The sequence below is a fragment of the Thunnus thynnus genome, chromosome 6 (assembly GCF_963924715.1).
Source record: "Thunnus thynnus chromosome 6, fThuThy2.1, whole genome shotgun sequence".
Classification (NCBI taxonomy): Eukaryota; Metazoa; Chordata; class Actinopteri; order Scombriformes; family Scombridae; genus Thunnus; species Thunnus thynnus.
The window spans coordinates 5,311,193-5,323,705 of NC_089522.1; the positions used below are offsets into that span (position 1 = coordinate 5,311,193).

Sequence of the window (12,513 nt, forward strand, 5' to 3'; positions counted from 1 at the left end):
AGTAGGGACAGAGCACCCCAGGGAGTCTCGGTCATAGCCACATCTGCTATGCAAGCTCTTAACATGACACCATTCACAGCTGATAACCAGAATGTATAATAATCTCTAGCAGCTAAGCATTAGGAGAACAGTGTGTACTCTAGCGTACTGGTATTATATAATGAAACTGCTCAATTAGATGCCATAACTAGTCTCAACACAAGCAATTTACAAATTCATAATATATCTACCTTTAACAGGGTTTTTGCAGGTCCTTAAAAAGTCTTAAAAAACCTAAAAGCCAATAATCTGAATTTTAGGCCACCCATTTTAACACACCCACCTAGTGTGTCACAATGTGGTGTGTGGACTAATGTGGTGTCTCCTCTTATCAAAGAAAGTAGCTACTTCAAGAGGTAATATGTTAAAGTTGTTTCTGTTAACGTTACTTTCATCTAATACGGTTAAGTTCAAGTTCAAGGAGATCTGGCTCAAGAACAGCACATTTAGTTCTTGGTTGGAGCCTTTATCTTGTGCAAGAAAACGCTTAAATTAGGAACTTTGAGTATAAAGGCATTAGAGTTGCATGGGAAGTCAGAAAAACATTAAGCCGCCATAAAAAGCCACCAGCAAACACCTGCCATCACCCAATATTGTTCTTTATTCACATCGGGAACATCACCAAAGTCCAGCCCCAGTGCAACCTTCTGCACTAACAACGTTAACCCCTGCTACTCTGGTAAACGACCTCCAGACGGCATTTGGATCCACGCCAACATTAAAGGGAGAAGTGCTCTGGACTTTACAAACAGTAGCTAAACATCAGTCATAAAAAAGCAATAGAGATATAGCTGAGCTGTTTCAAACCATGTTCCCTGATTCTCACATTGCTAAAACCCTCACATGTGGAAAGAACAAGATGTCTTACATTACGCATTTCTTCTGCATTTTTTCATTAAGAAAAAGTTAATAAGGGCCCGTTTGTGCCGCTGTTCGGCGAAAGTCTAAATCAAACAAACAAAACCAAGTCGTTGGACCTGCATGTACTATATGTTTCTGGGAAGGTGAGCAGGTACCTGGGGTCCCACTTTATGGGACATGCAACAGCCCACTACTTACTGAAACCAGTCAAAGTAAGTAAATGCTTTATTTACAGTCACATTCATTGATTTTCTTTTTCATTAGCAATGCTATGGCAAAGTGTGATGATCTATTCTGTTGCATATTAAAGGCATAGTTCACCCATTTTTCAAATTTTGATATTGTTTCACTTATCCCCAAAGTGGTATGTAGGGCAGTAGTAATGGTGTTTACCTCACAGTTAGTCAGTCAGTCAGTTCTAGCTGTGCTAGGTGGTTATTTTGCAAGAAATCTATCTGGGGGGATAGTTATCTGAGCACTACTGACCTACATACCACTTTGGAGGCAAGTGAAACTATATACAAATTTGAAAAAAATGGGTGAACTATCCCTTAACAGTTGCAAAAAAAGTTAACAATAATGTAGCCCTACTCATCAATTTCTTGGTTAATTTTCATTGTTTGTCAACAACACAATACTAGATATAATACCAGAAATAACAGAGTGATACTCACACACTTATATGAACTTGACTCAGAAGTGTGTGGGCCAACATGATCTCAGGAGCCTGGTGTCCATCACGATGGATGGGCCCAATGTGAAGTTTTTGAACTTCAGAACAGTATTGAGGTGCTCAGCTTGTTGCTGCAGGGAGCTGTGGATTCCACACACTACACAATGCCTTTAAAAGTGTTTTTTCTGTGTGGCAGCTGGACAGACTTTTGAAAGCCATGCACACACTGTTCCACAACATACCAGCAAGGAGGGAAGATTACAGTGCTGTCACCAAATCCACCGTCTTCCCTTTATTGTTCTGTGGCCAACACTGGATCGAGAACCTGCCTGTGGTAGAGTGGGCTCTTGCAGTCTGGCCATCACTTCACCAGTATATGGGTGCGGTAAAAAGAAAGAAAAGAAAGAAACTTCCAAACCCTGGGACAGCATCCTTCAACACAATAGAAGCAGCCCTGAAAGATCCACTCATCTTTGCCAAGCTACAGTTCTACATGACCATTTTCAGGACTTTCAACCCCTTTTTGATGAAGTATCAAACAGACGGGTTACTAAGGTTCCCCTCACAAAAGAGCTCCTGACTTCTGTGGCATCAGTCAGGTCTGGGTACCCTGTCCCCCTTGACCTGTGGGCGCAGTAACTTCCTGTACCTTTTTCATCATTGCAAGGTTGTATGAAGAAATCACTCTGTCTGGCCACTGGTGGCCAAGAAGTAGTTCCAGCTTGTAACTCCCCATCTTTGTTATTTTTATTATTGTTTGTCTGTGGATTAAACGAAATACAACAGAGATTTATGGATGTTGGTAGGTGTAATTTTGAATTTTAGAATGAGTCAGGCTAGTTTCCCCCTCTTCCTGTTTTTATGCTAAGCTAGTTGTCTGTTGGCTTTAGTTTCATAGTTGGCATACAGACATGAGAGAGATATCTTGTGAGGGTACAAAGAGATATGTTTTTCTCTAATCTTAGGCTTGCCAGGCTTCTTGGATAAACCCACATATGTGAAGACCAGATATGTAACAAACAATGTTCAAAAATTCCTGGTGTTTCAGGTTTAATTTTGAGAAAATACTTTCATCTTTTTTCTGTTAATGTACAACAGGAAAGAAGCTTAGACAAACGCAATTCCCAAACTAAGTGTGCACTCACATAGCCTTTGTGAAACTGTCCCCTGGTTGGTAGATATTTGGTCAATATTAATGCACAGCCATGTAATGACTGTACACAAATAACAAATAATGGCTAATAATGGCAAGTACATGACAGTGCCGGTTATGGCTGCTTTGAAATTTGCAGTGCAACTGCAGTGTGTTCCCTGCACTATTTATCAGTTGATATGATACCTCAATTTTTTCTTTTTCAGCCCACATATGGGACTCATCATAAGAGGATGGAAGGTCATCCACATTCACAGTCTCACATCTTTGATTTTCCTTTATTTTTGTTTGTTCTTGGCCGTCAGCATACTCTTCATACCGTGTACTTAGAAAAGGGAGCTCAGGGGGATACAATGAGTGTGTGTGTGTGTGTGTGTGTGTGTGTGTGTGTTTGTTTGTTGACAGTTTGTGTTGTAAGACAAAACATGATCCTGCAGAAATAAGCTGCACAAAATATACTCAGGAGAAACACTAATAGAGACATGATGTTATATGAATATGTTATCCACTTTACATTTGCAGTCAAATACATATATCCAAGGGCCAAATACGATTCTTTGTGTATATTGTTAGAACTTTTGATTACTAATAAAAATGTTCTTCACAATGCACCTCATGCAAGAGCATTTTTGTATCCTAACTCCACAAATGTCTTGTAAATTCCTCATTTTAACCCAATAAACACCACCTTTTCAGGAGTAGGTACGTGTTAGTGAGATTTGGCAATCTGCATAACTGACAACCTAAAATTAGTATATAAGGCCACATGTTTGGCTCCGTTTTGGGCAAGTTTTATTGATAAAAATGCTATCCAAGACTTAAACGAAGATTTTCACACCACTGAGCTTCATGCTCTGCTGTTTGACATCAGCAGCTGAACACATAACTAATTTAGCAGTGTCAGTAGTTGGAGACCTGAAACAATGTTTGTTTTAATTGCCTTCCTCAGTGCAGCATCTCTAGATTTCATTAGTTTCCACAAATTTTCCTCAAACCACAGTAAATTGCTTTTATTTTTAGATTTTATCTGTATCCTCACATTAAATCTTTCCCTGACAGAGTTGATTCTGTGAGTAAAAGTATCACAGCCATAGTCCAGATCATCAGAAGACAGTACATCATCCCAGTTCAAGCTGTTAATTTCATTGATAAATTCTTCTTCCTTAGCTCTGGGTATGCATGGAAGGATCATTGTCTTAGTTGCCGTGGTCTTAAATCTACTTTTAGTCAGTTTTCTTGCACATAGGGTTAGGTTATGATCTGATAAGCCAGTGATTAAATTATAACTTTTAGTTATTCTTTCTGGTTTGTTAGTAAATATCAGATCAATTTGTGTACTGGAGCATTTTGCAATCCTAGTTGGGCCTTTTACTAGTTGTTCTGGTTGGAATTTTTCTGTGATAATTTTCATTTTTTCCTCTTAGTTTTATCCTCCCAGTCCACATTAAAATCACCCATAAGTAATAATTCTTTGTTGAGATTGCACTCTGTCAAGACTTCTGTGAGTTAATCATAGAAAGTCATCTGCAGAGGGGAGGCTATAGATACCTATGATGTTAAAAGACATTTGCTGGGATAACATTATTTTTATCCCAACATATTCTAATGTGTTACCCGCATTGTAAGCCACACGTTCACATTTTATGTTGTCTCTCACATAAAAAAAGCCCCTCCTCCTCTTCCATCAGGTCTGTCTCTTCTGAAACATTGGTATCCGGGCACCGTGAACACACTCGCAGGAGTTTTTTGTTTCGACCATGTTTCGGTCAGACGGATAAAGTCCAGATTTGAGTCAGACACAAGATGAGTCAACTGATTGCTCTTTGCAGTAATGCTTTTGATGTTAAAATGTCCATCAAATAGCCCCTTTGGTTTCAGCTTCGGGTCCTATAAGACTTTTGCATGACTGACAGTTTGGAAGGTTTTGAATAACCTCTACCTCCTCACTGCAGGGTTTCAACACACAGTGGTGTCAGCAGCATGTTTTGTGAGAGAGACACTGGACCTATCAAGGTTTCCACAGCCCGGTAGCGAAAAGTTATTCATGGAGACATCATGCCTCGTGTTAACAAAGTTTAGTCTGTTAAGGGAGAAGCCCAGCTCAGAAAGTTGCTGCTGTTCATCACTGGCACCAGAGGAGTCCCAGACACACTCGGGCACAAATCAGCATTGAAGTTCTGCAGCACTCCAGGAGTCACTGGTCCAGGATTTAGCTGAAGATCTCCGGAAAGCAGGATCAGCATGAAGAGTAGACCTGCTATTCTTCGAAATGGGGTGGCAGATGACTGGTCCACTGGATCAGTGATTCGCTCTGGTACCTGGGCTCGTCCATGCCGCAGGACAGAGGAATAGATTGCAAAATATCCCAGTAAGTTATGATGAAAACTCACTGAAGAAGCGTCAACTGGCCATGAGGCAGCATTTGTCCCAAGCCCAATCACTCGGTGTCCCAGTTGATTTCCATCAATGTTGACTGCTTTGGCCAGACAGACACGATAAACGGTCTTGGAGGACAGTCCTATGTAGCAATCCCATCCAGGATCCTGGTGGCCAGAAGGTAGAAGCTCCTTTTAAGCCCCTCAGCACCGGCCTGGTGCACCTGGAACCTCAGCGGGGAGAAAAGGCCACCATCCAGGCAGTTAGGAACCCCTGATGATCCATGTGGCCAGGACTGTTTCCTTTGACGTTGAGATGGATATACAGATGGTCTTACTTGATGTTTAATCTGATGTTTACATTTGAAAACCTGGACTGGCCTGGTAGCAGAGTCGGCAGGGGGGTGAGCTGACCATCTCCCCATCCAGATGAGTGACCCCCAGTCATATGCCATCACTTCTTGAGTCCAGGGTGCATAGAAAGGCTCCAGCATGCGTGGATTACATTACCAGCAAGGATCCTTTAAGTTTTCTTCTTGTTTTCAAGAAAAAAAAAAAAACTCCTCTGTTAGCTTCTTTAGTGCTGTATCTCCTTACACTAACCTCTCTGCTGTTGTCCTCATTTCTCTCTCCCTCTCACTTGTAAAAGGTCAGTTGCACAGTTGCAGGATACTAATTGCGACTTAGACGAAGGTGTCATTAATTATGAATATATAGTATTATATATACAGTATATAATGCGAGTGTGACCTGTAAGATGAGGACAGGAGAGGGGAAAGTGAGGAATAAAGAGGTGTATTATGTTACTGTCTTTCTCTCCTCCTGCATGTTAAATGTCATTGCTTTCCCTGTCGATCCTCAGGTCAGTGTGGTTGCCTTCTGCTGTGTCTCTGCCACACACACACACACACACACAGGTTTATTTAAGTCTTACCCTGACCCTAACCATCACCACTACTTGCCTAACCCTAACCCTTATGCTAACCTTAACCTTATCCTTACCTTAACCAATGACCCAAATATCAGCTTTTTCCCAAATGGGGACATGGCTTTTGTCTCCAGTTGTCCCAAATTAACTGTTCTGAAGTCTGAAATTTGGCCCCAAAAGTAGACCACACACACACACACACACACACACACACACACACACACACACACACACACACACACAGGTTTACTTAAATCACCTTTTGGGTATTTACATAGACTTGCATTCATTTCCTAGACTTACCTTAACCCTAAGCATAACTACTACTTGCCTTACCCTAGCCCTTACCTTAACTTTAACCTAACCCTAAACCCACTGACCCAAAAATCTGTGTTTTACCTAATACGGACACGGCTTTTGTCCTGAATTGCACAAGCTGTCCCCATTCAACTGGTCTTAAGTGGTTTGTGACACAAGACATCTCATTGCTGTATGAATGTGATTCTGATTATAACATACTTTGTAATCTGAATGTGATGCCTTCATGTTGAGACCTGATAGGATTGCTCAGTCTGTTTCTAACTCAGCCTTGAGTCATCCATGTGGGGAGAATGCAGGAGCAAAAAGCAACAAGTGACATTATATTTGCAAAATTAAAGCTTTTTGATTAAATGTTAATTTAATTTAATGTTCATTTTTTGATTCCATTTGGAAATAATTACCAATTATGTGGAAATAACCTCATAACTCACTCAGGAACAGAGTGACCTGTGTATACCCTGTAACGTCATACTGGTGCCCTCATGCTGGGGCTGGGGGTCACAGTAAGATCTAAGAGTAGTTGATTGAGCTAAATGCACAGTACACTAATTAATATGACTGAAAGATGTGAGGAAAATATCAAATTATGATTTTTCTGACCAGCTGTTGGCAATTTGTATATGTAATTGTAAGTGATATCTATAAATTAAACTACAGGCTTGTATTTGTGATCTACATAGTAATAATAAACAAATGATTGTGCCTACTGTAAACACCCAGGATTCTTTTTAAACCAATTAGTCAGGGAAAAGTCAACTTCTAAGCAAATTTACCTTTTTTCTACAGAAAAAATGACCATATCAGCTCACATGAATTAAAAGATAGTCATGTGCCCATATGAACACTGAAAGAGGTTTTCTCACTGTAATCATTCCTCCTGTTCACATGGGTTATTAAAAGATCCCCTTCAAATGCACGTTTAATGTAAGTGATGAGGGGAAAAGTGTGTCCACACAGTCATTTTTTGGAAAAAATGCATTTAAAAGTTTATCTGAAGCTTATACGAGGCTTCATCAGTCTGAGTTAGTCATATCAAGTGGATATCTGCCATATTTACAGTCTTTTTAGCATCAAATTCCTTCTTTGTGTTTCCTCAGTCAGTGTTTCCCCATTGAGCTGTGGTGGAAGTATAGTAACAAAAAGAGGGACTCTGGTACTAAAAAGACTGTAACGTTGAAAGATACCTACTTGATTTGACTCGTTTGCATGGCTGAAGCTTCATATCAGCTTCAGATAAACTTTCAAATACATTTTTGCACAGAAGGAGGACTGTGGATTTTGGCCCCCATCACTTACATTGTAAGTGGATTAAGAAGAGATCTTCTAATGGTCAATATGAACAGGAGGAATGATTACAGCAAGAAAAACCTATTTCAATGTTCAATTGGATACCTGACTGTTGTTTTAAGACAGACTTGAAAAATTGTGAACCCGTCCCTTAAGATACATATGAGCTATGTACTTATATTCAAATACATTCATTACATTCAAAACTAGTGTTCTGTTCAGTAATGGCAATAATAACAAACTGTTGGCAAGTCACATCTGACTGTTTATATCAGACCACTAACACTGCTGACAGCTCTACACTTTAGCTGCTTCAGCTAACATTAGCTTCACAGACTGACAGGAATGAGCTGCTTCACAGCACAAATGCTGGAGGTCTTTATGAAGAGCTTTTAAGGTGATAAGCTTGAAACAATGATATGATACATATGTGTAAAAGTTTAACTGGTAGATTTAGACAAGTCTATTTGACCAGCTATCTGTCATTTGTGCTTGACAACTGCCAAGCTACCTGCTAGCTACCTGAAAAGCCTCAAATTGATGTGAGTCATTTAATTCTTCACTCTGTTGCTCTTTTATGAACAGCAGTAAGACACAGTCTACTCCTTAGTTTCTTTTCCAACTACAACAATCAAAAAATTATTTTCTGTGACGCTGGGATAGGAAATAATGATCGAAGGGAAAACAGATCCAGACGACAACTGCGCGCTTTCAAAAATATCAGTATTGAAACATTACAGATCATTAGTAAAGGCTTAAGTTCAGTTGATCGACTTGTCTTGCACAGTAAAAATTGTGAATTTGTAACAAAATAGGGATGAATTGAATTCCAAATATGGAATTTGTCTCTGTTTTCTTGGTATCACCTCTGATGTGAGACAGACCTTGTTGTGCTATTTTGTGGTTTGTTGTAATGAATCAACATACACTCACTGAGCACTTTATTAGGAACACCTGTGCAATTTAATGCAATCTAATACCAATAACATAATGCCATTCATCCCTGTCAGGTGTACTGATACTCTGTGAGCGTTCTGCACAAAACACTGTCTATTTGCTAACATGTTAGACTGACCGTAGCGAGGCTGCTCTGCTGAATTTCATATAATCAATTGTTAAAAGCCCATGCAGCTCAAACATATGGAAACAATGGTTCATGTGTTGCCATAATAATGTCAGCCATGTGGATCTGTTTTTGTGTGATGTCTTTAGGTCATTTGAATTAATTAATGTGGTCTTCATGATTCATTTGCATCCAGTAGAAACATCCCTACCACCTTGGCATCTGAACTGTCACACACTGTTTTGTGTAACAATTTTCGATCAGGTTTTCCGTAGTTCCTAACAAAGTCAGTAATAGAAGTAAGAGTAAATATCTGTGAAGGGAGTTAAGCCAGTTTTACTGATTAGTCAATATAAATCAATGAAAAGTAGAGTAGATACATCACAGATATTTATAACCATTGCAAAAATATAACAAATAATTGTTCAGCATATAAAAAGGATGTTCTTCTTCATCATCCTAGCTCTCAATTTATTCTCTGATTCCACATCTAATCCTATGTTTCTGTGCTTTCTTCTAGGTTGGGCCTCGCCAAGGGACCCTCACCCTCTCCAACGCTACCAGCAAGCTGCGAAGCACACAGTTCAGAAGGCTCCATGCCTGACTGCGAGTCATAGAATGGTGCTCTGGGATTTGGAGTTCTTGTTTAATTAAGGGAGGAAAATCTTTCATAAAATGCAGTGAAGTCTTGCAGTCATTACTCTCCCATAGAGTTTTCATTTAAAGACTTTGGTTCATTTATGAAAGGATTTTTTTCACTGTAGGATATCACCAGGGTGCAAATAGAACTGTGGAGCTGCAGCTTAGGTGGAACTGGTGTTCCTGAATAATTGCCTTTAGTTTGAAGGTATAAAATTGTCTGCCGTAAAGGTTTTTTCTTGGATTATCAGGGCACTAGTGAAGGTCAATACTTTCTCTCCTTCCTGATCTTTGATCCAGTGCCATCTCCCAACTTATTCTCTGACTTTGAGGTTTTTAAGGATTAAGTATTAAGCCCTGGAACACCCTTTTCAAGCACCTCTTTCCCAGGAATATATCCAAGCCAAAACTGTAACCAAAATAGCCCTTCTGACAGTGCAGGAAAGAAGAGGGCTGGAGAGAAAGGAGTAGTGGGAGTCGAAGGGCAGATGGCTTCGCTGCTCAAAAAACACCAACAGCTGGATGAATAAAACATTTGAATAGAGAGGGAGTCGTGACATCTGGCTTAGGAGTGAGTTCCACACTCTGCTCATTCCCTCTCTTGTTCCCTTTTTCCCTATTCTGTCCACTCTTTCACTTACTCGCATTTCTATCCTCTTCATCCCCACAACCCCCCTCTCCCTCTATCTATCTTTTACTTTCTCTTGTCTCTTTCCCTCTGTGGACACAGGGTCACTCAAAGAGACAGAAACAAGCTTGTGCCTCCGCTTGTTTCTCCTGCTCACACTCAGTTTTGTTCCACCTTTGCATTAGCTCCCTCCCTCCTCCCTCCTCCCATTCCTTCTCTACCTCCTCCTCCTCCTCCCCCGGCACGGTGTGTGATGGTGCGTCCCCTCCTTTCGGTCCTGGAGACATGCCTGTACAGGAGATGGCGGTGAGTCCTGTCAAGTCCCTGTACTGGGAGCAGTTCCCCCCCATGTCGCAGCGCCGCGTCTACTGCACTCCCGTGTACCACGAAGGCCTGCTCTATGTGCTGGGGGGCTGCAGCGAGACTGGCATGCCCCTGGACAGTGTTGAGGTCCTGGATGTGGAGAGCCAGACGTGGAGCCAGCTGCCGCCGCTGCCCACTGCACGGGCGGGGGCTGCAGCTGTGGTGCTCAGGGGCCAGGTGATGGTTCTCGGTGGCATGAATCAGCAGCAGACGCCACTGGCCTCCGTGGAGGTCTACCACCCTGACGAGGGCAAATGGGAGCCAAGGGCCAGCCTGGGCCAGCCATCTATGGGTGTCACCACTGTGGAGAAAGGTAAGAAAGTGGAATGCCTGTGTCATCATGCAGAGCAATCGTGGCTGTGCGATATTCTGGTGTTACAACCATATCTCTAGTCAAGAATTGCGATCTTGGATGATTCTGCAAAACCTCAGATTGCAGTCACTGATAAAGTTTTCATGTCTAATGGCAACGTTGTCGAAATTCTCACATTCTACAATATCTGTGCATGGAAACTACAGTATAGTTAAGGTAAGGGAAAGATCATGGTTACAGCAACTGTGTTTAAAGCAAGGGTAAGATAAGAACCCCCAGTGTGTCCCAGACTTTTGGCTACTGACCCCTTAGAACAAAGGGATGTTTTCTTGAAACCCCTTGTCTACTGATTGTGACTAATTCAACCAAAGGGTGTTCTATCTTTGTTTTCTTTGAATAATTTGAAGAGGAAAAATTACTGAGTAAAAGCAAATATTAAAGCAAAATCTGAAAAAATGACATACTCTCCTCTTAATCATCTCACAACCCCTCATGTTTATCTTGTGGCTCCTTGCTGGGGACAGAGTTAGGGATTAATGCATGGGTATGGTTATGGTGATAAAAACAAGTAGTTTAAGTCAAGGAAAGATTGTGTTTTAGGTTAATGAAGAGGCGAATGTGAATTGTTGATTATAAAGTGAGACATGCTACATTCTCATCCACCATTACTCTCCATCTCGCTACATGAAGGGCATGCTACTTCCTGCATTGGCACTGAACACTGGCATGGAATGTAAATCATAATTGGGGACACTGGGCTGGGCACTGATGATGCCAATTTCAATGTAGAGTATGTATGTGACTGTGCTCTCTGATCCAACAGGGACATAGGGTAAAAAATCTCAAACCTCTGCTTTTTGAAATGGGTCTGCTTTACGTTTCACGCTATGCTTTACCTTGTGGAAAGTGTGCACACTTGCGCGTGGTTTTGCAAGCCAGGTAATGCTACATAAATAACATATTTTCCATAGATAATTGGTAGATTTTTGGTGTGTGAGTTGAGATGCATGCTCTAGTCTTCCTGTATAAAAGTTATCCAAATACACATTAGACATTTAGAATCATTGTTTGACAGGTTAACTTTATTGCAGTGCTTGGAGATCACTCATTTGATTCCTGCTCTGATAATCCAAATTACCAGTGCACCCTGTCAATTACGGCACAAAACTTCATGTAGGCTCATCAAGAACTGATGAAGTGGAGTATGCAGGTGCTTTGACATATTCATAGGATTTTTGTGATTTTTTTTTAAACAGCAGCAGCAGCAACAGACTCATTCTTGTGAAGTGGCAAAGTTAACTAATTAGCTGTTAATTTTGGGAGAGGCCCCTCCAAGCTTTTCAGTGACTGCTAAAGTGTCTCCTGAGTGGAATCTGTTCACTTGTGATTAAAGCGGAGTGGTGCTGAGATCGCTGTCTGCACACACAAGACATGAAGCTGGTGCTTATGTTCTGTAAATATTACAGTCCCAAAATTCATATTATGTAAATGGTCAATAGGTTGTAGGTTGGCATTTGTGTGTGTTTGTGCGTCTACTGCGACATCTCTGTAAGTGTGTGTGTGTGTGTGTGCGTCCTCTAGCAGAATATCAAATTTAACTCATGTGGAAAAGCCAGTCATCACACAGTCTACCTCTTCTGAATAAACATACTGGACCTAATGCTCATTCCCCAGGTGTGTGCAGACTGCCTGAGGTTGTGTATGTTGGCACTGAGGACGAGAGAGTCGTGAGAAAGTGAGGGAGAGAGTGGGAGGAAAGAGACAAGAGACTAAACTGATCACATGCCATTAAAAGGAAAAAGATAAACCACATATTTATAGTCATAAAGTCCAGAGAGACTTAAAATATGACATAAATATGAGACCGATG

General features: G+C 41.0%; 1 protein-coding gene across 1 annotated transcript in view; it reads left to right on the forward strand.

Moving 5' to 3' along the window:
• The window catches only part of LOC137184063 (kelch domain-containing protein 8B-like), a 225,932-nt gene that overhangs the window by 41,933 nt on the left and 171,486 nt on the right, over window positions 1-12,513 (forward strand). The window contains exon 2 of the mRNA XM_067591386.1: window positions 9,221-10,643. Within this exon, the coding sequence (XP_067447487.1) occupies window positions 10,253-10,643 (391 nt within the window). The 5' untranslated portion in view covers window positions 9,221-10,252. The remainder of the gene's footprint in view (window positions 1-9,220; window positions 10,644-12,513) is intronic.